General features: G+C 37.9%; 1 protein-coding gene across 2 annotated transcripts; it reads left to right on the top strand.

Annotated features, from left to right (window-relative positions):
- Window positions 1-633: 633 nt before the first annotated feature.
- Window positions 634-24,202, top strand: LOC106057248 (multiple epidermal growth factor-like domains protein 6). Of its 2 annotated transcripts, XM_056013378.1 has the most exons (13): window positions 634-809; window positions 4,563-4,736; window positions 5,390-5,599; window positions 8,043-8,252; window positions 10,232-10,366; window positions 11,014-11,106; window positions 11,704-11,802; window positions 12,416-12,520; window positions 14,795-14,893; window positions 15,710-15,805; window positions 18,013-18,111; window positions 20,778-20,876; window positions 21,528-24,202. In XM_056013378.1, exons 1-13 carry the CDS (start codon window positions 713-715, stop codon window positions 21,647-21,649), a joined length of 1,638 nt encoding a protein of 545 aa, XP_055869353.1. In that variant the 5' UTR covers window positions 634-712; the 3' UTR covers window positions 21,650-24,202. The 2 variants fall into 2 exon arrangements, with proteins under 2 accessions (XP_055869353.1, XP_055869354.1); XM_056013379.1 differs by lacking the exon at window positions 10,232-10,366.
- Window positions 24,203-24,578: the final 376 nt, after the last annotated feature.

Raw genomic sequence — 24,578 nt, forward strand, 5'->3', positions numbered from 1 at the left:
CCATCGGTAATAGGAATGTACAACTTTACATCTGCTTGGATCTCTTCTAGAAAGACGTTTGTTCAGCCAATGCACTTTGGGGAGGGCTTCCATAGGCCTTGAGTTCCAAGTCTTTTCAGACTAAACTGTAAGAAATCTTTGAAGAAGAAGAAGAATGCATTATTTAAAAAAAAAAATTTGATAACACCGCATCACATGACAGGTTGGAAATAGTTCGCAGTCAAATCTACTCTATCTAAAAGCTCGCCTTATAAGTCTTTTTGTTTTACATTACTTGTAACACATTCATTGCGGTCTACTGTATTTTTTCTATTACGCTATCTCCTGTCTGGCGGCGCGGTGGCTGAGTGTTTAAGCGCTTGCCTTCCGAACCTCGGGTTCTGGGTTCGAATATAGGTGAAGACTGGAATTTTTAGCTTCGGGATTTTAAGGGTGCCCCTGAGTTCACCAAAGTCTAATGGGTACCTGACTTTATTTGGGGAAAAGTAAAGTCGGCTGTTCGTCGTGCTGGCCATATGACACCCAGTTCGTTAACCGTTGGCCAAAGAAACAGATGACCTCAACATCCTTCTGCCCTATTGGCCGAGGGGAACTTTTTTTTTTGTACTTTATCTCCTGTGCAATGATGCTACTGTATTTTTGTTCTCCCGGTACAGTTGACCTGGCCTACCAAGGAGCGTCGGACACTTACGAGGCAGTGGACCAGAACGAGATGACGTGCGTTGAAGACGACAGCATGACCGAGCTGATGATTTACCTGAAACAGAATTACACGTTTAGTTTTTTAAACATCATCAGCAAGAAGTCGTGTGAGTGTTTTTTTTTTTCTGTTTCTTTGAAGAAAAACATAAACAAGAAAAACATAAACAAAAAAAAAAACAGAAACAAGAAAAACATTGTAAAATACTTTAAAAAGCAAAAAAAAATAAAAAATAAAAACGGAAAAATTCCCATTTCGCAAATTGCAGACACCAACTACCAAAAGTAGGTTCCAGACAGTTCCAGAAGCTAGAAGCATGACCATGTAGAAAGACACGTTTAAATTTAGCATCAGTTTTATTCCTCTTGTACTTTTGTTTGAAATTCAATGAAAATGTCTAAATATTACTTACTGACCACAGGGTGGGAAGGCGATATCTCTACAGGCCAATAAAGATCGGTATTTTTAAATATTAGAACATTAATGAAGTAAAAAGTGACAATGTTTTAGAAATACAATTATACAATTTGGTGAAGATGTTTCATATAATAAATTGATTTTTCTTTCATATAATAAGTGGAATCTTTTTTTTTCGCAAAAGACATTAACATCTAGAGTAGTTTATGCTATTCGGACACCTATAGGCCCAAATTTGAAAGTTTGACTTTGACAGCGCATTATTTTACATTGGTTTGACATAGAAAAGAAAATGACGTATCAAAATCTTCTTTAGTTTAAGGAGAATAAGGATAAATACTTATATTTGTACCCCTAACCTTTATTTGTTATTATATTTAAGGTTAAAGAGGCCATGTGTTTTCATTTAATTCGGACACATTTGACCCACATTATTTGATTCCGGACACCATAATTTATTTCGGACAGTCTCTATATTTAGGCATCAATAAACTCAGATTTTAATTCTATATTAACATTAACTAAATTTTAAGATCCCCAGGCATAGCCCCTCACATGAAATCATTACGATGCTTTCAGACTATGCATAAATACGAACACAAAAAATAAAAATATGAACGCACTTATTCTACCAAAATTAGGTCACTGGAATAGTGATTTCTACACCGACTTTTAGACTTATTTTATGTTTGTCTATTTTATGTGTGTTGAATGTTTGGGGTTTGCATGATTAGATGTGTGTTGAATGTTTGTGTTTTTTTTGTTTATTAATTTAATAAATTTCTAATACAGATGATCTTTTGTAGTATAGTAGGCCCCTACAGGTTACGATAGCCATTCTTGCCTAACTGAATCCTCTATATTCTCTCTATATAAATCTAGATCTATCTAGTAGGTCTAGATCTAAGCATTTAACTTCATTCAATGTACCAAGCTCACTCCAAACATTTGCCCATTTATTCTCTATTTAAAAAAAACAACAACAAACGAACAAATATAATATAAGATCATTTTTATTGATGTCCAAAACTTGCTGTCCGAAATAAATTTTGGTAAGAAAATCGTAATTTAATTCGGACACCGTATTAATTTTTTTTTTTGGTATGGAAATAGAAAACTTGGCTTATTAATCAAATAAATTAGCTTCAAAAACAGAATAAATATTGCCGAGCTCATTAGTATAGACTTAGCCAATCAAAAAATATAGTCTTAACTCTAGGAAGAGGTAAAGTCGTCCGGGTAACATAAGAAAAAACAACAACCTGACTAACAAATTTGAAATTCGTTTTTCTTACACAAAAAGACAGTTAATTGGAAGGAAATTGGGTTAGAATCATTGGAAATGGACAAGCACATTATACAGCGCGCTAGTTTTATAATACATATTAAAATAATTATTTAATGACCACAAAAAACAGCGAATGTCCGAATTCATGTAATGTCCGAAATAAATAAACTACTATAGATTTATTTTAAAATTTCGTTTGAAGTCTCTTCACCGACGCAATACTAGTCTACCACCCTTGCCCCAGACTTGCTGATATCCGCCTCGACAGGTCTAGGAAAGGAAACTAAAAATTCTCGACCTGTATGGTGACATATACGCATTACGCAAGACAGCAGGGCTTCTGTCCAGGGCTTTTGCAAGAGAGGATTTAAGCCTCTCAAGCCCTCACTCAGATGGAATTTCATGATGGTGATGATGACCACCCTTTTAGTTTCGTTTCAGACCTCTTTATAACACTGTACTGGTAATTGTCTCATTTAATTCAGTTTCGGTCCTCGTTAATCCTTCTCAATATAATTTTATTTAACGCCACGATCTTCTTAATCATACTATTATAGATAGACTTACCATTGGGAAGACATAGCTCTAGACCGCACCAGATGGAGAGAGACAGTGACCAAGAAAGCTATGGACAGCGAAAAAACATGGGCCTCAGCTCTGGAAGAAAAACGTATAATGCTAACAAACGGCAAGCTCCTCTACCACCGAAGCGAAAGAAACCCCTGCAATATTTGTGGATGAAAGTGTCTCTCCAAAATAGGGCTCCACAGCCACATGAAAAAGTGTGCGAGATGAACCATAGTCGTTCTACGACTGAAGGAGGCCATCAAAAAAGATAGACTGCTGATCTCCTAAAGATATATTCACTAACATCATAATTCCATGAAGACTGTCAAAAAGTGATTTTAAAACTTAAAAGTTAGGCATTCTAGCGAATAAAATTTTGGAAAGACATCACCTCCCCCCCCCCCTGAGTTCCAGGCAAAGTTACAGTTCTGTTCTGCGATTAACTCAGCCCGAAGATGAAAGGCTCAGAAAAAGCAAGCAGGCTTCCAAAGAGGCAATTATGTGCTGAACAAGTTTCGTCCTGAGAAACTTCAGCAAGGCCTAGAATACCAACAAAGACTGATGATCAGTTTCGCTGATTTCAATGTAGAGTTTGTTAGGGTCCATCGTAAATCACGCTACAAAAAAAAAAAAGCGAGAAATAAGGCATCCCGCAACAGTTTTGTCCTAATTCTGATACATCTTTACAACAAATTTACTTTCTGCGTGAGAACTGACCAATTAATAGATCACGAACAATCGCACGGGCTTACTATGCTCCAACAAACCCACTAATTAGGCGTTACTAGTCAAAGTTTGAGAAACACTGGAATACAGTCAATGCAAAACCGTTTTCAAAAACGTCTTTAAGGTTATAATATAAAATTATGTCATTAGAAACAAATCCTCACATCCTACAATTCTGTTTTACGGTTGTACAACAATCAATCAATATTATAAATTATCTCACAGTATTTAAACACAAAGAAAGGATAGATTTTTTTAAAAAATATTATTTTTTTTTTTAACTTTGTGGATAAAGTTAATGAGGGGGATGGGGTCGACACTTACCCTAGTGACGCCACTGATGTACGGCATGCAAAACCTTGAATAAGGTCTAAGTTTAAGCCAAAAAAGAACTTAATCTGACTGGGAATTCTTGTACTGAGATGTCGTTTGGGGTTTCCTTTATCGTTTGGGGTTTCCTTTATCGTTTGGGGTTTCCTTTATCGTTTTGGGGTTTCCTTTATCGTTTGGGGTTTCCTTTATCGTTTGGGGTTTCCTTTATCGTTTTGGGGTTTCCTTTATCGTTTGGGGTTTCCTTTATCGTTTTGGGAATTCCTTTATCGTTTTGGGGTTTCCTTTATCGTTTTGGGAATTCCTTTATCGTTTTGGGGTTTCCTTTATCGTTTTGGGAATTCCTTTATCGTTTTGGGGTTTCCTTTATCGTTTTGGGAATTCCTTTATCGTTTTGGGGTTTCCTTTATCGTTTTGGGAATTCCTTTATCGTTTGGGGTTTCCTTTATCGTTTTGGGAATTCCTTTATCGTTTGGGGTTTCCGTTATCGTTTGGGGAATTCCTTTATCGTTTGGGGTTTCGTTTTCTTCTCAGTGCTTATCGATTCCATCGTCGTGGACTTTATGACCCAGAGCTGTCTCGAGATGAGGAACTTCTACTCGTCTGCAACCAGCCGTGATGTATACTGCAATCCCAGGAACCCAGTCAGGATCATAAGGCTAAAGGGTGCTGGAGTATCCTCAGTGTGTGATGTACACGTCAGCGGGGGTAAGAACTCCAGAGACTTGAGTCGTATAGGAGGGGGGGAGATGCTATTATCTATCTATTTATCTATCTATCTATCTATCTATCTATCTATCTATCTATCTATCTATCTATCTATCTATCTGTCTGTCTGTCTGTCTGTCTGTCTGTCTATCTATCTATCTGTCTGTCTGTCTGTCTGTCAGTCTATCTATCTATCTATCTATCTATCTATCTATTATCTATCTATCTATCTATCTATCTATCTATCTATCTATCTATCTATCTATCTATCTATCTATCTATCTATCTACCTGTCTGCCTATCTATCTATCTATCTATCTATCTATCTATCTATCTATCTATCTATCTATCTATCTATCTATCTATCTATCTATCTATCTATCTACCTGTCTGCCTATCTATCTATCTATCTATCTATCTATCTGCCTATCTATCTATCTATCTATCTATCTATCTATCTATCTATCTATCTATCTATCTATCTATCTATCTATCTGTCTGTCTTTCTGTCTGTCTGTCTGTCTGTCTATCTATCTATCTATCTATCTATCTATCTATCTATCTATCTATCTATCTATCCAACCCTACCCGTAACCCTAACACTCTTGTATATCGTTTATATTTTAAATCTTTAAAACTGTCCAACTGCTTAGGTCGGAACTTTTTCGCCGGGCTTCCAACCAGCGCCTCACTTTACTTGGGCTCCCTGGTCAATCTAACAGTCGATGGAGTGACGCCTACCAGGATTTCAGTCGAAAACTCCAAGTGTTTGGTCCTCGGAGGGCCGGACTCTCTCGTTATGCTGAACATTACATTAGACAAAGCTGTGCAGATCAGTCGAGTGAACATTCTCATTAGCTTAGGTGAGATATGACTCTAGGACTAGTCATTGCCTCATTTTGAGAAATGGAGGTTCTAGGTAGAATTTGTATTGTGTGTGCGTTCGCGCGTGTTTGTGTGTCTCTGTGTGTATAGATCCTTACCCTCTTCAAGATTAAGTGTAAATGCACTGAATAATATTAAATCTAAAAGCATTATATGTTTGTTTAGAAGAAATTGGTTTTGTATATTGTTACGTATTTCTGAATCTTCTGGCTAAATGTACTAGTAGGCACACAAATAAAAACACAGCAAAGAACTTGAAGACTAAACTTTCAGTTTCATATAACTTTAATGACTATTAACTCTAACAATTCGTTACTGTAACATGTAGCGTAGAAGACTGTACAATATCTGTCAGTTTACAGTTAGCTATACTTGGTTGCAATTCATCTCTTCACTTCGTTGCAATTAATCTCTTCTCAACTTTCCTCGAGCCGTATTCCACAGAACAGACCAACGACACACTTCCCAGTGTCGCTCCAGGTCTCCCAAAGCTGAACCAAGTCGTACTCAAGTCTACCGAATCAGAGCCACACACGTCTTACATCGACTGTATCGACTGTAACGGCTCAAGTCCACTGTAGTTCGCTGTATAGACTTTAACGACAGTAGTCCACTCCAGTTAACTCTACCCTAGTTAACTTGCATCGAGTCGTACACATTTCTCTTCCACAGAGCCGCACACGTCTTACATAGTCTGTATCGACTGTAACGGCTCACTCACGACTCCATACGACTGACTTTCACATTAACTTTCTGGCTTATATAGAGTCCCTAATCGCTTCTCCAAAGTTGCACAAACACGGCTAGTATCCTCTGAAATAACACGTGAGGAAACGTCACATCCTGTCTCTATTTATACACGTAGATTCCAGAAAACACTCGATGCAGTGTCATCAAATCGGGGTCACACGTAGTGACCTTTATCTGTCACTGTTCATTAGTAACTGTCCCCCTACTTAGATCTGTTCGTCCCCTGGAACAACACGTGTGGACACGTCACATCCTGTCTTTGTTTGCACATGTAGATTCCAGGGAACACTAGTTGCTGTGTCATCTCGCCGGGGTCATACGTTGACCTCTACCTATCACTGTTCATTTGTAACAATATTTTCTTCAATTACAGCGGTTCTCAACCTTTTAAGCTCGGCGACCTCTTTTTTACAACCCCCCCCCCACACACACACTTCTGCCGCGACCCCCACCCACACAGCAATAGAAGAATAGACACAAACAATCCATATTTTCGATGGTCTTATGCCACCCCTAGCAAATCGTCAATCGACCTCCAAGGGGTCGTGACCCACAGGTTGAGAACCGCTGTTCTATTAAAATAAAATGCACACGTCAATGATTAAATCTGCTTTGCCATTGACTGCGTTTTATTTCTTGGAGCCAACTGGTAGCTGTGTAAATTTTGTTTTCTTTGCCCGGGGGTGGGGGTGGGGGTTGATGTTTCGTACACCCGTCCCATGATTTCGCCAACGGCATCAGTTACTATAGTTTTCTTGAGGTAGCTCTAGTTTTTTTTTTATATATTGGTGGTGGTGGTCATGCAGTTTGGTAACTTGCTCTAGTTTTATAGTTAATTGCTGCGGGGTTTGAACTTCAACGCCTTATTTTAATTTGGTAACTGGACCTTGCTTCAATTTTTTTTCAGTCTTTTGCTTGCACTCTCTTCTCGATGGTTGGCTTTATTAATAGAGCCCTAACCCTGGTAGAAAAATAAATCAATGTGTAGAGTTTTTTAGAGAGGAGTAGTAGATCTCCCCCCCCCCCATCCGGCTACCACGATAGAGGAGATACTATAATGCAAGAAGAGGTAGAATCTATTTCGTTGCAAATACAGCAAGGTTTCATGAGTGAAAAAAAACAACACTTTAAAACCGTGAGGGATAATAATTGTGTGGGAAAGCTAAGAACAAATTAAAATAACATACGGACTTCTGAGTGGTGCTGATAACATTTTGGACTCTATTATTTCAGGGAAACATGTCTTCATCTTAGGCTTTTATTGTACAAGAATGACGAAACAGTTCACAATAGCACAGTAAACACACACACACACACAAGCTGACCTGGACACCAAGACATTTTCACACACCAGTACAGATGAGTTAACAACACACAACAAGAAACACAACAAGGGACGTAGATATACAAAAGTCCGCTGGTCAATCTCTAGTAGAGATTAATGTAGGTTCTGAGCAGCTTTCTTCATCCACTCCCATGTCATTCCAGTATCCTCTGCTTCACTGATGACTGACCTCTTCCAGGTTTGCTTGGGTCTGCCCATTTTCCTCTTTCCTTGCGGGTACCAATCAATTTCTTACCTTGCTAGTTCATGTGCATCTGTTTTCCGTATCCTCCCATTAGCTTTACTATAAAATGTCTCATACTTATGTGCATCCGTTGTTACTTCAGATGTCTTCAATATCACCAATCGTCCCAAAGTCTACCAGCTCTCACTGTACGACCAAACCGGCACAAGACGATTTCGAGATAACATAACTCGTGCTGACGAGACGGAGGTTCTCTCCTTTGTCTTCACTTCCAACAAGCTCACCAAGAAGATCACCATACAAAAGATGGATCGAGGTGTCGCCAGGCTGTGCGACGTTGAAGCTTTCGGAGGTGAGTTGTAGAGTTTGGAGCATCTAGATTTGAGCTATTAGTGTCCAGATATGTATTGCTTGGTTCCCAGGTTTGAGTTCAGTTTCTGTCAGGGTAGGCTCGGTCCTTGGTAACCCGGGCGACGGCCGAACCGGTAGGGATTTATTGACGGTCATGATCTCATTTAGTGTAACGAGGGCTAGGTACCTGCAATGTGGCCCCATCCCTCTCCATGTTTTACCACAGCTGAGTACCTCCAATTAAGTAGTTTGCTTTGGTCCTGAACATGATGCTGTTCTAGTCCATCTTAGGACTCCTCCGCCCTAGCCGGTGACTTCAATCAAGAAGGTCTTTCGCCCAGTGGTGCCGTGTGGTCTAAATATGTATTGCTTTGTTATTAGCTATGAGTTATAGATACTCAGATATTCATTTCTTGGTTTCTAGCTATATGGTGTCTACATATTGCTTGGTTCCTAGCTTTTAGTTACAGGTATCTAGATACGTCATGCTTGGTTCCTAGCTTTTACAGGTATCTAGATACATATTGCTTGGTTCTTAGCTTTGAGTTACAGGTATTTAGATACGTATTGCTTGGTTCCTAGGTTTGAGTTACAGGTATATAGATATGTATTGCTTGGTTCCTAGATTTGTGTTATATGTGTCTAGATATGATATTGCTTGTCACCTAGCTTCGAGTTATAGGTACCGATGAAATTAGGTGGATAAAAAGGTTTTCGTATTTCCAGAGCTATGTCTGATGACTCGAATTCTCTGGCGTTGCCCGAGATACTTGCTCAAGTGGAGAAATAACCAGAATCCTCTTTACAGGATGAAACACTTTTAATTCACAAGTTGAAATGATGCGAACATTGAATACACATTATGAACAAATAGTAATTTCAATAGTGGATTCTTTAAAATTAGACATATTATGTATTATGAAATTATTTTTGATCGACAAACTTATCTCGCTTCTTAGCTTCTCCTTCTGCATATACCCTTACAAAAATTAGCATTTTGTTCCAGATCTAAAGCTTTGGTATGTAATACTAGATCCATGAAATACTTTCATAGAGTTGGGCAACGTTGTTTTTTTGTGGGTCTTAAGTTTGTTTGAGGGCTACTATACATACGTCACTGTTCCAGTTAGTACCCAAGGAACATTTATGCCAAGTTTTATGTAGATTGGTCATACGGTTTAGATTTCTATTCGGGCTGAATGAAGTCCTGCTGTTCAGTGCTTCAGAGAGGATTCAGAGTCTGTAAAGACAACAATATCTAATGGTGATTGTATTCCTTCATAAAATTTGTTTTCGTCTGCTATGATAATTGCTTCAATTTCGGCCTGGAAGGTTGAGCAGTAAGTACAACAAGGTGCACTAATTTCAAAGTGTTTATTCTAAACGAAAAAAGAAATCCCAGTCTTCACCAGGATTTGAACCTGGGACATCGGTACGGAAGCCAAACGCTTTTCCGCTCTGCCACCTTAACTCCCTTTTCTATTACATCTGACAAAAAATGTTTTAAAGACAGTCTAATTTTGGTCTAATTTTACCCCTAGATACGCTGGATTTTATTCTTTATTTTAAGATTTAGTGTATTATCATAAAGCAACGATCAGACGAAGTGAACCTTGTAGTTGCTGATGTCTGTCTGACTTTGACAGATTACTCTAGTAACAATTGGACGTGTTATACCCGGTGTATTCGATGGAACTAGGCCTACAAACGTAACAAGGTTAACGGACCAAGTCCAGTCAGTTATAGACTCGAATAAAGTTTAATACTGAAAAGCCCACAGTCGAGTCTCTGTACGTATAACGTATATACACACCGGAAGCCGTAACACAACTGAATAATAATAAGAGATGAACACTGAAACCAATTGAACCGTTACGTCACTAAATGTCGCGTTCAATGTCAGCCATCTTGGATTTGTCTTTCTACTAACTGACACTTAGCGATGCTTACCTCTTCATGAGACTGTTTCGTGGTCTTCAGATTGTGCGTTGGGGACGTACGGACTTGGCTGTTTGGATCTATGCCGAGGCCACTGTCTGAATGATCTTTGCAGTCCCGTACGAGGGCTATGTAGTCAATGTCCTCGCTTAAAATATGGAGACCGTTGTCAAAAATGTAAAGTAGATATTTTGTTTCTGTATGTATGTATGTATGTATGTATGTATGTATGTATGTATGTATCTATCTATCTATCTATCTATCTATCTATCTATCTATCTATCTATCTATCTATCTATCTATCTATATCTATCAGTCTGTTTATCTGACTGTCTGTCTGTCTGTCTGTCTATCTATCTATCTATCTATCTATCTATCTATCTATCTATCTATCTATCTATCTATCTATCTATCTATATCTGACTGTCTGTTTATCTGTCTGTCTGTCTGTCTGTCTGTCTATCTATCTATCTATCTATCTATCTATCTATCTATCTATCTATCTATCTATCTATCTATCTATCTATCTATCTATTTATATCTATCAGTCTGTTTATCTGTCTGTTTATCTGTCTGTTTATCTGTCTGTCTGTCTATCTATCTATCTATCTATCTATCTATCTATCTATCTATCTATCTAACTATCTATCTATCTATCTGTCTGTCTGTCTGTCTGTCTATCCATCCATATTTCCATCTATTCATTTTTCCGTCCATCCATTTTGTCGGTCTAGGAAACTATGTTTCCCCAAAGTCTCTGATGATGTCTGTACTGACAACACTAATGAGTACAAAAAAAAAAGCTGTATGTTTTTATTTGAAAGTTTGTGCAGAAAACTGCCAAGATTCTTGCTTTGTCTATGATGGGAAATGCACAACTTGTAAGCAGAAATACTATGGCAGCCTCTGTAACGAAAGTGAGTAGCTTATTCTCTTAATGAGTCATACTCTACTGTGAACGTGACCTAAGGAACATTCATGCCAAATTTGATAAACATTGGTCAACTGGTTTTGAGTTCTAGAAGTAACATACATACCTGCATACTCCTGACATCACGCTTATAACATAGAAAATAACTCGTAATTTAAATGTCTTTTACCCTTATAGGAGCTGCTAAAAATTATTTCTCTGTTCATTGGTACTGCTGCTAAATCTTCTTTTGGTATTGCTAAGCATAGACTTGTTGTTTTGTTTTTTTAACTCAAACTAAATATGAATATTGTATTCACATACATATAAACTATTTGAAAACACAATTTAGAAAGCACTAATTAATAATCCTCAACTCGTTTGAGTAGGGGTAAGACGGTACATAGATATTTGTTAGGTATTCCATAATACCATCTTACAAGGGACGCCTTCATGACTTTTTGAGGGCTGGCCGGTAGATGTGTATTGGAGGTAAACGAAATACCCAACCGTTATTGCAATCAGCTTGGTGAGATGTAAGCACGTACAAAGTGTACAAGCAAGAGATTTGAATTGAATGCGTTATTTTCTTTTTCCTTTCAAGGTTGTAGTGATGGCTGCAAGAACGACGGAAGTTGTAATCAAATTAACGCCACGTGCACTTACGGATGTTTTTTAGGTTTCACGGGACCCTTGTGCGAGAGTGAGTAGTGCCTTTCTAGAGTGGTCTACACTCAAGTTTTAAAAGTCCCAGACTTAATTCTTAAGATAATTGCAAATGTGCAGACTTTGAATTTTTGTGACCTTAATACTTAATAGAGTAACAAGTAAAATAAAAAAAAATGCGTAAAAGTTAATACATACAATATCAGTAAGCCGAATGCACTATTTTAATTCATTCATAACTGTACTAATAGCGTAAGTACTCTCTTGTCTTGCGACATTAGGCTTCGGTTTCCTTGCATGTTGACAAGAAGAGTTCTTTTGCGCACATTATCGCTGCTAAGTCTCTCATTATTGCAAGGCTTATTTTCCATTATATTGGTACATTTTCAGTATAAATCTAAATATATTAATTACGACTAAATTGATTAACAAATTCGCTTTTTTTTAAAAAAATATATCGATTCATGTGTTGTCATCGACAATGAACATTTGTGCAAAGTTTCAACTTGATCCGAAAAAAGGGAAGTGGGAGAAATAACGAGTGCAAAAATTTGACGAGACAGACAGACAGACGGATGGACAGACGGACTTGATATAAGCGAGATAAAGCACAAGAAAGATTGATAGTGTTGTGACTGTTGTATTCACAGAATGCCCCACTTACTGCAGCCTCTCGGAAGAGACTTGTGATGCGGAGAGCAAGAACTGCTTGAAAGGGTGTAACGTGGGACGCTACGGCAGCAAGTGTGATTCGAGTAAGCAAGTCATCATAGAAGTAGGTTTTCCCAAAGTAGGTCGTGGAGCTGAAATTTCATCGAGTAAGTAGGTCATCGAGTCAGTAGGTCATCGAGTCAGTAGGTCATCGAGTCAGTAGGTCATCGAGTCAGTAGGTCATCGAGTCAGTAGGTCGTCAAGTCAATATGTCATCAAGTCAATGAGTCATCGAGTAAGTAGGTCATCGAGTCAGTAGGTCGTCAAGTCAATGAGTCATCGAGTAAGTAGGTCATCGAGTCAGTAGGTCATCGAGTAAGTAGGTCATCGAGTAAGTAGGTCATCGAGTAAGTAGGTCATCGAGTAAGTAGGTCATCGAGTCAGTAGGTCATCGAGTCAGTAGGTCATCGAGTCAGTAGGTCGTCAAGTCAATATGTCATCAAGTCAATGAGTCATCGAGTAAGTAGGTCATCGAGTCAGTAGGTCGTCAAGTCAATGAGTCATCGAGTAAGTAGGTCATCGAGTCAGTAGGTCATCGAGTAAGTAGGTCATCGAGTAAGTAGGTCATCGAGTAAGTAGGTCATCGAGTCAGTAGGTCGTCAAGTCAATGAGTCATCGAGTAAGTAGGTCATCGAGTCAGTAGGTCGTCAAGTCAATATGTCATCAAGTCAATGAGTCATCGAGTAAGTAGGTCATCGAGTCAGTAGGTCGTCAAGTCAATGAGTCATCGAGTAAGTAGGTTATCGAGTCAGTAGGTCGTCAAGTCAATGAGTCATCGAGTAAGTAGGTCATCGAGTCAGTAGGTCGTCAAGTCAATGAGTCATCGAGTAAGTAGGTTATCGAGTCAGTAGGTCGTCAAGTCAATATGTCATCAAGTCAATGAGTCATCGAGTAAGTAGGTTATCGAGTCAGTAGGTCGTCAAGTCAATATGTCATCAAGTCAATGAGTCATCGAGTAAGTAGGTTATCAAGTCAGTAGGTCGTCAAGTCAATATGTCATCAAGTCAATGAGTCATCGAGTAAGTAGGTTATCAAGTCAGTAGGTCGTCAAGTCAATATGTCATCAAGTCAATGAGTCATCGAGTAAGTAGGTTATCGAGTCAGTAGGTCGTCAAGTCAATAGGTCATCAAGTCAATGAGTCATCGAGTAAGTAGGTTATCGAGTCAGTAGGTCGTCAAGTCAATAGGTCCTCAAGTCAATGAGTCATCGAGTAAGTAGGTTATCGAGTCAGTAGGTCGTCAAGTCAATAGGTCATCAAGTCAATGAGTCATCGAGTAAGTAGGTTATCAAGTCAGTAGGTCGTCAAGTCAATATGTCATCAAGTCAATGAGTCATCGAGTAAGTAGGTTATCAAGTCAGTAGGTCGTCAAGTCAATATGTCATCAAGTCAATGAGTCATCGAGTAAGTAGGTTATCAAGTCAGTAGGTCGTCAAGTCAATATGTCATCAAGTCAATGAGTCATCGAGTAAGTAGGTTATCGAGTCAGTAGGTCGTCAAGTCAATAGGTCATCAAGTCAATGAGTCATCGAGTAAGTAGGTTATCGAGTCAGTAGGTCGTCAAGTCAATAGGTCATCAAGTCAATGAGTCATCGAGTAAGTAGGTTATCGAGTCAGTAGGTCGTCAAGTCAATATGTCATCAAGTCAATGAGTCATCGAGTAAGTAGGTCATCGAGTCAGTAGGTCGTCAAGTCAATATGTCATCAAGTCAATGAGTCATCGAGTAAGTAGGTTATCGAGTCAGTAGGTCGTCAAGTCAATATGTCATCAAGTCAATGAGTCATCGAGTAAGTAGGTTATCGAGTCAGTAGGTCGTCAAGTCAATATGTCATCAAGTCAATGAGTCATCGAGTAAGTAGGTCGTTGCGCAAGTAAGGTCTTTGAATTAGTAGGTCATCGAGTTATTAGGTCACAGAATAAGTAGATCATCGAGTTAGTAGAACATTGACTACACATTTTTGTATTTACTAGATTGTTAAAAAAATAATTCAATAATTCTACGACCAACATTTCTTCTTTATTGGTAATGCAAGGCACATCACATCATGTCTATACACTTAAGCCGTACAAATTGCTCAGGAATCTTAAAAGCACTATGTACTGCTAATAAAAATAAGCTACTTTTAGTCCTTTTCGTGAGTGCATTTTAATTTGTCTTCTCAGCACTTTTTTTGTTGGTATATTGCCGTTATTGTTTGAAACAATCTTCATTACATTCTTCCCTCCCTCTTCAAAAGGTCATACTGTCTGAAAAACTAACACGGAAAATTTCTTAAAGGAGGCCATTTTTTTTTTCCAACGGTGCTATTTGATTTCAGCGTGTTCCATTCATTGCAAGACTTCCGGTTGCAACCCAACAACAGGAGCGTGTATCAGTGGCTGTCAGAGTGGCTTTTTTGGTGCGCAGTGCAACAGTGGTAAGTGACTAGTGTGTTGTATATTTAGACCTACCCTACCGGGTCCGCACCGTGTGTGGCAAGAACTTTGCTAAATCATAGTGAAACATGTGCTCTGAAATATCGTAGATCCAATATCTTGGACCCTGACAAAAATGTACTAATAATAATAATAAACTAACGCGGAAATCTTGTGAAGAACAGGTTGCCAAGACAATCGCGCTGTTATCAGTTTAGATACTTCTCAGAATGCAGCAAAGTTAACTTCCACAAGTAGTAATGGCGTACTGTGATTTACTAAAAGTCCATTTCTAAGAAAAACTGTTGCTATCAGACGCAAAATGAAGCTCTTCAGAGCCAACACAAAAAGTTGGAAAAAGAAGCACTGGATAGGTTCACATGGGGAGCAGTTATTGAGGAAAGGTCCTTTATTACAGATGGTTTACAGACTTGAAGTAATTAAAGAAGGCTGCACACCTTCTCCTCAATGACACTGTCCCACCACATATACTCCATAGTTTCAGAGGTGTCGTTAGGTAAGGTCGTTAGGTAAGGTGTCTTCTGTCTGCAAAAGATCTTAGAGCTTGTCACGTGTTTTATTGTGTGTTACGTGACAGCGGGTTCGTGTACATAACTAAAATATTACTAGCTTACACGGGCAATTCGTCACCGTATGTAGAGCTGTGCTTGGCCTGTGATTAAACTATACACACTCTAAGAATTACTTTGGATGTCATCTCATCCGATGCGGTCCGCACCCTCTCATCACCACCAAGCGACTCAACGGCTTTGAATATTTCTTTACAATAATTTTGTCTTTTTTTTCTTCCCCATCAGAATGCAGCCGATTCTGTTTAGAAAGTGTTTGTAACTCCACGAGCGGAAACTGTAGTTCGTGTGTTCGAGGCAGGAGAGGAGATTTTTGTCACAAGAGTAAGAAGATGTTAGTCTAAATGTTTTAGTAGATTTCGACCCTCTCGCGCTGTTAGGCGAATTTGGAGGCAAACTGTCTCCATAGATTGGTAGTCGGTGTTATGGTGTGTGTGTGTGTGTGTGTGCACGCAGTGTTTCGAGTAAAATTATGGCTAATAATTAGTTTCTATTAGCTCAATACATTCGAATGCAATTATTAAGAACATTTTACCTTTACCTTTTACCTATCCCTTAGTCTGTTGGACGGTTGGGGGCACCGAGCAACATTTGTCGACCGTCTTTCTCCATTCCTCCCTGTCTTTTGCCTTGTTTAAAACTTCTAGAAAAAATAGATTTAAAAAACAAAAAAAGCAAGCTTATATAGGGAGAAGAACCTCTAATTACTGCCATTTATCTAAATCTATAGGATTTAGCTCCCTTTCTGCTACATAAAACAAAATTAATTATTAAATACTAAACGATTAACTAACTGGTTATTTTTTTTTGGATTGATTCCTGTATTGTCATCGACTATGAATAATTATGTAAAATTTCAACTTGATGCGAAAATTGGAGAAAAAACGCGCCAAAACGTAAAAGTGGGTCTAAATCCATATTTACATAAACATCTCTAATTAAGTAGCATTTATAACCCTTCTTTCGAAAATAAAAAAAATAGTTAATATAGCATAAAGGGAAATATAACCTACATCATTGAGAGTTGTAAGTGTTTAGTTTTATTTTCTTTTGTAAAGCTTTTGTTTACAAGTTTATATATAAGTCAAGTACATTGTTCAATGTAATATTTCAATTGTATTTCACATTCATCTACATAGAAACTAGTGTATACAAATGTAAAGTTTTCATGCAACACCTTGTGGGGCAGATTAAGCAAAGGTACGTTTCTGTGGACCACGGTTAACGAGGGTGTCCGGAACCTATTACAACTGGGTGGACTCAGAGGTGCCCTAAAGACACCGAAATAAAAAAAAACAAACAGTTTTCACAAGTATTCAAACCACCAATACTTTCCCCAAATCACGTCAGGAAAAAAAACCCACATAATGATGACGTCACAGACGTGTATGATACAACGCGTCACTTGACGTGCCGAGGTGTATCCCCTTGAAGCACGAGAAAGGAACGGTGTGCTTTCAAATCTCCCTGTGCTCGTATGAAAAATAACCTGATACAGAATATGTTCCATTATTCCCGCTCTTGTATTCCTTATCATGCAAGACGCTGAATAAGTTTCAACAAGTTTTATTACTGATGAATAACGGGAAATGATTTTCTCTTTTAATAGTAAACTCGGCCTTACAGTTGTTAGGCGCTTCCGCGGAGTCGAATGCAAACAAACCAAATGGAGGTAACACTCAACGAGATGTAGAATCCACTAACACCGGGAAAAGGCCGGACAATCAATTTAAGTTAGTCGACGCTGATACTGCATATCGAACAAGTTTATTAACAATGAAGGGAACCATCGAATGTCCGCTACGTTCATAAAAGGCTGCTTAGTTCTACAATGACATGAAGGCCGTCTGTTTGTTAACTTCTATTTCGTTTTGACTCTAAAACTTTATCCTTGTTTTACTAGTCACGTCATTGTCACAAAGTAAAAACTTCCCCTATTTACGAAACAAATAATTAATTCCTAATCGTACCATAACAACTCCTTCCCCATACTGTCCTATATCGACGCACCAGTTCCAACCGCATTATTATGTCCTATTAATGTCTGCTTCGTGCGTTTTCATTTCCCTGTTTACGTCACCCAGATAAATGTCATTAATTGTCAAAGACAACATATCTCAAAATAACGCACCTAATGTATATAAAATCAAATATGTAGGCGCTCTTTACATCCGATACACCAAAGACTCCATTTATGAGAGCAGAGATTTGGACATCTTTTGAACAAAAATATATTTCGGTATATCAAAAAAATGGGGTGTGGCCTAGTGATTAAACGTTCAACTTCAAAAACCTAGAGGTCCTGAGTTCTAATCACAAATAAGACTGGGGTTTGGTTTTTTTTTTTAAAAGTCCCCGAGTCCACCCTACTCTAATGGGTACATGACACATTGAGTAAATAAAGGTTTTTCTGCTGGCCACATGACACCCTCGTTAGCATTCGGCCAAAGAAACAGATTAAATTTATATCATATGCCCCCCCCCCATTCATCGCTCCATCTAAAAGGGTATCTTTTAACTTTACACCACAGAGTGCAGTTCCAACTGTTATGATGACGTTTGTGATAAAAATGATGGCTCATGCTCCCGCGGTTGTAAAGCTCCATTCGCAGGGAAATTTTGTAACGACGGTATGGTATTACTTCTTTATGGTTAATGAATGTAAGGCAGTAGAGTTCGTTTCACACAATCTGACTATTCATTACAGTTTCAGTAATTTCATATTCCTAATTCACAATTCTTCTTACTAAAGGGCTTAAGCAGAACTCTGTGGAGCAGTTTCGGGAGACGGATAGCACCGCGTGGCTGGCCAAATGTTGCCCGCAGTGCGTAGTTTTGGCATCACTGGATTATACGATTTTTCGAATGAACCTGGTTAGCGCTCAAGCGAGGAAACATTACACACAGGGTAGACCTACAGTCTCGCTAAATTTGAAATTTTGAATGGAATACTCCAGGGCCGGCCTTAGGCATAGGCAAAATAGGAAGCTGCCTAGGTGTGGGACTCATAAGGAAAAAAAATTCAAAGAAAAAATTGCGAAACATGGATCCCATCTCAAACAAAACAGAACTGTATAGCTGCATGTCGACTGAGCTCACTCTAAGTCTCTGCTATGGTTCAAGGTTTATACATGGATCACATCTCAACCATAGCAGAACTGTATAGCTGCATGTCTACTGAGCTCACTCTAAGTCTCTGCTATGGTTCAAGGTTTATACATGGATCACATCTCAAACATAGCAGAACTGTATAGCTGCATGTCTACTGAGCTCACTCTAAGTCTCTGCTATGGTTCAAGGTTTATACATGGATCACATCTCAAACATAACAGAACTGTATAGCTCCATGTCTACTGAGCTCACTCTAAGTCTCTGCTATGGTTCAAGGTTTATACATGGATCACATCTCAAACATAGCAGAACTGTATAGCTGCATGTCTACTGAGCTCACTCTAAGTCTCTGCTATGGTTCAAGGTTTATACATGGATCACATCTCAAACATAACAGAACTGTATAGCTGCATGTCTACTGAGCTCACTCTAAGTCTCTGCTATGGTTCAAGGTTTATACATAGATCCCATCTCAAACATAACAGAACTGTATAGCTGCATGTCGATTGAGCTCACTCTAAGTCTCTGCTATGGTTCAAGGTTTATACATGGATCACATCTCAAACATAGCAGAACTGTATAGCTGCATGTCTACTGAGCTCACTCTAAGTCTCTGCTATGGTTCAAGGTTTATACATAGATCCCATCTCAAACATAACAGAACTGTATAGCTGCATGTCGATTGAGCTCACTCTAAGTCTCTGCTATGGTTCAAGGTTTATACATAGATCCCATCTCAAACATAACAGAACTGTATAGCTGCATGTCTACTGAGCTCACTCTAAGTCTCTGCTATGGTTCAAGGTTTATACATAGATCCCATCTCAAACATAACAGAACCGTATAGCTGCATGTCGACTGAGCTCACTCTAAGTCTCTGCTATGGTTCAAGGTTTATACATGGATCACATCTCAAACAGCAGAACTGTATAGCTGCATGTCTACTGAGCTCACTCTAAGTCTCTGCTATGGTTCAAGGTTTATACATGGATCACATCTCAAACAGCAGAACTGTATAGCTGCATGTCTACTGAGCTCACTCTAAGTCTCTGCTATGGTTCAAGGTTTATACATGGATCACATCTCAAACATAACAGAACTGTATAGCTCCATGTCTACTGAGCTCACTCTAAGTCTCTGCTATGGTTCAAGGTTTATACATGGATCACATCTCAAACATAACAGAACTGTATAGCTGCATGTCGACTGAGCTCACTCTAAGTCTCTGCTATGGTTCAAGGTTTATACATGGATCACATCTCAAACAGCAGAACTGTATAGCTGCATGTCTACTGAGCTCACTCTAAGTCTCTGCTATGGTTCAAGGTTTATACATGGATCACATCTCAAACATAGCAGAACCGTATAGCTGCATGTCTACTGAGCTCACTCTAAGTCTCTGCTATGGTTCAAGGTTTATACATGGATCACATCTCAAACAGCAGAACCGTATAGCTGCATGTCTACTGAGCTCACTCTAAGTCTCTGCTATGGTTCAAGGTTTATACATGGATCACATCTCAAACATAGCAGAACTGTATAGCTCCATGTCGACTGAGCTCACTCTAAGTCTCTGCTATGGTTCAAGGTTTATACACGAATATTTAGATTACTTGTTAGAATACATTAGTTAGAGGACCATTGTTGCTGTTTTTTTTTCTTTTGGTACAATATCTAAACGTTTTATCTAGTCTGGTGATCATTAATCGTCAATGAATCACATTCATGCTGTCGGCGCTATGTGAATTTAATTTTTTTGTTAATTTAAATATAGATACAGGAAGGTTTTTAATTCATTCTTAATTTCTTGTTTTTCCATTTTAATTTGGGGCCACCCTTTTCACTTCGCCTAGGGCCTCTAATTACCTAAGGCCGGCCCTATACACTTTATCCTTTATTGACATTTTGAGAAACTTCATATATATATATATAAGTGTAATATTTGTTTATAAAATGGATTTGCATAACACATCTTTTAGACTAGAGCAAGCTCAGAGCGTTATTGTCCAATATCTTTTGTGGTCCAATGGGGAGAGGCGCAAAGAAAAAAACCCAACTCAAATCGAGTGGCCCTCTATATGGCTAGTGTAGTGATATGCTCCACTCAGCCTCACATTAAGTATATCTGTAGTTACACTCTTGTTATATTCATGTGTTATATCCATTTCTTATATTCTTGTTACAGAGTGCCAAAACTGTGGCGGAGACGGGGAATGCTCACAGACATCAAAGGTGTGCGTGTCGGGTTGTGTGCCTGGATATGAGGGGGAGAGCTGTCTGATACGTAAAACATAAAGATAGATAGATAGATAGATAGATAGATAGATAGATAGATAGATAGATAGATAGATAGATAGATAGATAGACAGATAGATAGATAGATAGATAGATGATAGATAGATAGATAGATAGATAGATAAATAGATAGATAGATTGATTGATTAATTGATTAATTGATTAATTGATAGATAGATAGATAGATAAATAGATAGATAGATCGATAAATAGATAGATAGATAGATAGATAGATAGATAGATAGATAGATAGATAGATAGATAGATAGATAGATAGATAGATAGACAGATAGATAGACATACAGATAAATAGATTGAAACTTAGTTTCACTCTGATAGGGTTCAAAAGTTCAATGACTTTTCCCTTCAGAAACTTAGCCTAAGAATTGTTTATCGATCTATCAGTTGAGTCCCCACTGCCAGTTCTACTAACCACAACTTTGGTCTAGTGGTTTACTTTTCATATGTCCATTTCGGAATTGCGCAATAGTCTCCATAGCGACCAAATAAAGATGTGTAAAAGATGTGCAGAATTTACTTAATTTACTAAAGTCTACAAAGTAAATTCGTGTAAAACCTAAAACTATGTTAATCCTTCATGTCATACACTTATGTCAATAGTTGTAATTTCTATCTCCAGCGACTCAGCCCTCCGTTGTATTGCCTTTTCTACTGATTTCGTTCTGCCTCATATCATCCTTGGTCTCCATCATCTACCTGTGTCACAGGCGCAACCAGGACAACCTGAAATTAGATGAATAGTAGCGTGAAGGTGGAAGGCAAAGAGATGGACCAGGTCACGTGGTGTCAAGGATCGGTTGTCATTGCTGTCCTGTTGAAATATTCCCCATCCCTGATTCTTCCCTGTTTCATCAATACGGAGAGTTATGCTCTTTTTTGGAGATTTAAAGTCATTTCTATTATCACGATGACTATGAACAAGTTACATCAAATCATAATGGGATTTATGGCCGAGAGGTTAAGTTCGCGTGAAGACATTCTGGCTCCCTATCAAGGGGGCTCGAAGTTCGACACCGACTTGAGCAGAGTTGTGCTTACTGAGCACGGAAAAACCTTCTTACAGATGCCCCCCCCCTCTCCCACCACTGGTCCACAAAAAATATTAGACCATAGAGCTCTGAACATGGAAGTTGCACGATATAAAAACTTTTCAAACAAGATTACAAAGAGAGCTTGTGTTATCACACAAACTCAGAGGCGGCCCACATCAAATTCACCAATGGACGAGAAATATATTCAAGCCATATTCTTGTTTTGATCGTTTTAAAAATTTGGCATTATTTTTCACATAAAAGCAAACAGTGCAACACGTCGTATAAGACTCTTCTTACTCTTATGGAATAAGTAGAGTTGCGTTTAGTGATCACCTAAGATCAGCATGGAAACCTCCCGATACAGCGTAGGTGGCACCTAGTGCGGTAGCTCAACCCTCCCCATCAACTTTCTTGAAATATGTTCCAATGAACACTATTGGTAGTTTTTTTTTTCTTTGTTGAATCAATACAGTGAGCATGGGAAACCTGTTAAGTTTTATTTGATTTTTACTCCAATGTAAAATCCCAATGTTTATAACATTTATTCAAATGTTATTGCAATTTTTACAATAATATTTAATTAAGTTTCTTTTGTTATACTTTAAGACAGAAATTGTGTAACGTGCTGTATCATTTACACTTTAACTACCATCTAGATGTGCCTAGGCATATTTGGGCATATATCTAAAGATTTTATTATCTTTTCCCATGTGTCTGCTTTTACAAAGTTATAATTTTTCAAACATGGTTGTCACCCCCAAGATGGTGTCGACTGGTGAGGACCTCACCCCTCACAACCCCTCCCCCTAGTGACGCCACTGCTCCAAGATATATTTCGATATTTTATTATTATCTTTTTCAATGTCTGCTTTTACGAAGTTATAATTTTTTCCACTTGGTTGCCACCCCCAAAATGGTGTCGACTTGTGCGGACCGCAGATCTGCCCCTCCCCCCAATGACGCCACTGCTCCAAGATACCTACTTCTTCCCAACATTTCAATTAATATATTAGAGTAGACGTAGTAAGAAATACAAAAAATGAGCCTATACAACTTAACAGGTTTCCCACTAGTATGCCTACTAATCATAATTATAAACGCTTTATTTACTTAATAGGTCTAGACTAGATCCAGAATATAGAATATATAGGCCCTATAGAATCTAGATATTGACAAGATCTAGATTCCTTGACTAGCTCTAAATATAGTCTAGATCTAGAATCTAGATCTACATCTAGACCAGATCTCTATACTAGTTCTTGATCTCTGGATTGAACTAGAATCTAGAACTAAAATCTAGAACTAGATAAACTATTGTCCTAATGGATGATAAATGTAAATTTGTTCAAATTGTTTAATATAATTAAATCTAAATATAGATCTATGTCTGGCCTCTATTTAGTCTAATTTAGATTGTTGTCAAGTGTATAGCCTAATGAGGATATGTGAAAACTGCGCGCTATAAAAGTTCGTTTTTGTTTTTAAACTTACAATTGAAGCTAAGTTAGTATCAAAATTCTTTTTAAAAACAACATTTCAATCAGTATTTTATTCAATGAGCTAGTCAATAAATGGAAAATATATTTTATAATAATGCATTTATACTTTTCTATTGTGACCTTCGATGCATTTGTTTTATGCGCGAATCTATAAATGAAGCTTAAGTTATTAATGAAAAAGTCTGTAACCTTTTCTAAAAACTTACCTCCCTTGAATTTTTTCATTGAAAAGTGGTGTAATTTTTTGAAAAATCTGCTTGCATATATAATTTTTAAAATTAAATTATATGGTTCACTTTCGGAAAAGAAAAAAATAGCCGTTGCATCAGAATTTCATGATGTCAGATTCTCATTTTCTTTTCTAGTTTCTGAGATCTAAACGGGACGGACTGACGGACGGACGGACAGACATTCCACATAAAACAAATAGTGTTTTTTTTCATTGATTAATATGTTGACATCGAAAATAAATAAGTATAAAACATCATACCTGATCCAAGAATGGTAATGGAGGAATAATATGTACACGATTCTACACAGACAGAGAGACAGACAGAAAGAGTTGATATGAGCTTTGTAAAAGTCTTGATTTAAAGATCTGCAGCCCTCAAAGAGATTGTATCCCTTGTCATAGGAAGAGATCAGAATGTAGAGTTTTCTTTGACATATAACATTGTTATTTTGTTTTTATAATTCTTTGTATTCCTTTTTATTTTGTGTAAAATTACCAACCAAAACACTTAAAGTGTTTTTAGCCAAAAGAAAAAGAGAAAAAATATATATTGCTGTTCTTTCTCCGTTATGTTTTGCAGAGTTTATTTGTTGTTGTTGAGGTTTTTTTTGTTGTTGTTGGAAGAACGCTTCGAATGTTTATGAATTGTTATGTGTCCTTTTTTGTCACGTAAGCTGAAAAATGAAATAAATGTTAAAGAAAAAAGAACAGTAATTATGTAAAACAAAGCAATGGTACAAAGAGGAAAAAGTACAAAAGTAATTTTGCAATAGTACACAAGTTCTGCAAATGTATCGGGTAGACCAATAATAACAAGCCACAAGTACTAAGTTAATTAGGACCAATAATGAGCAACAATAATGAGCACATGCTGTCAACAGTAACTAATAACAACCATGTTACAC

The sequence above is a fragment of the Biomphalaria glabrata genome, chromosome 16, assembly GCF_947242115.1.
Source record: "Biomphalaria glabrata chromosome 16, xgBioGlab47.1, whole genome shotgun sequence".
In the NCBI taxonomy this organism is placed as follows: Eukaryota; Metazoa; Mollusca; class Gastropoda; family Planorbidae; genus Biomphalaria; species Biomphalaria glabrata.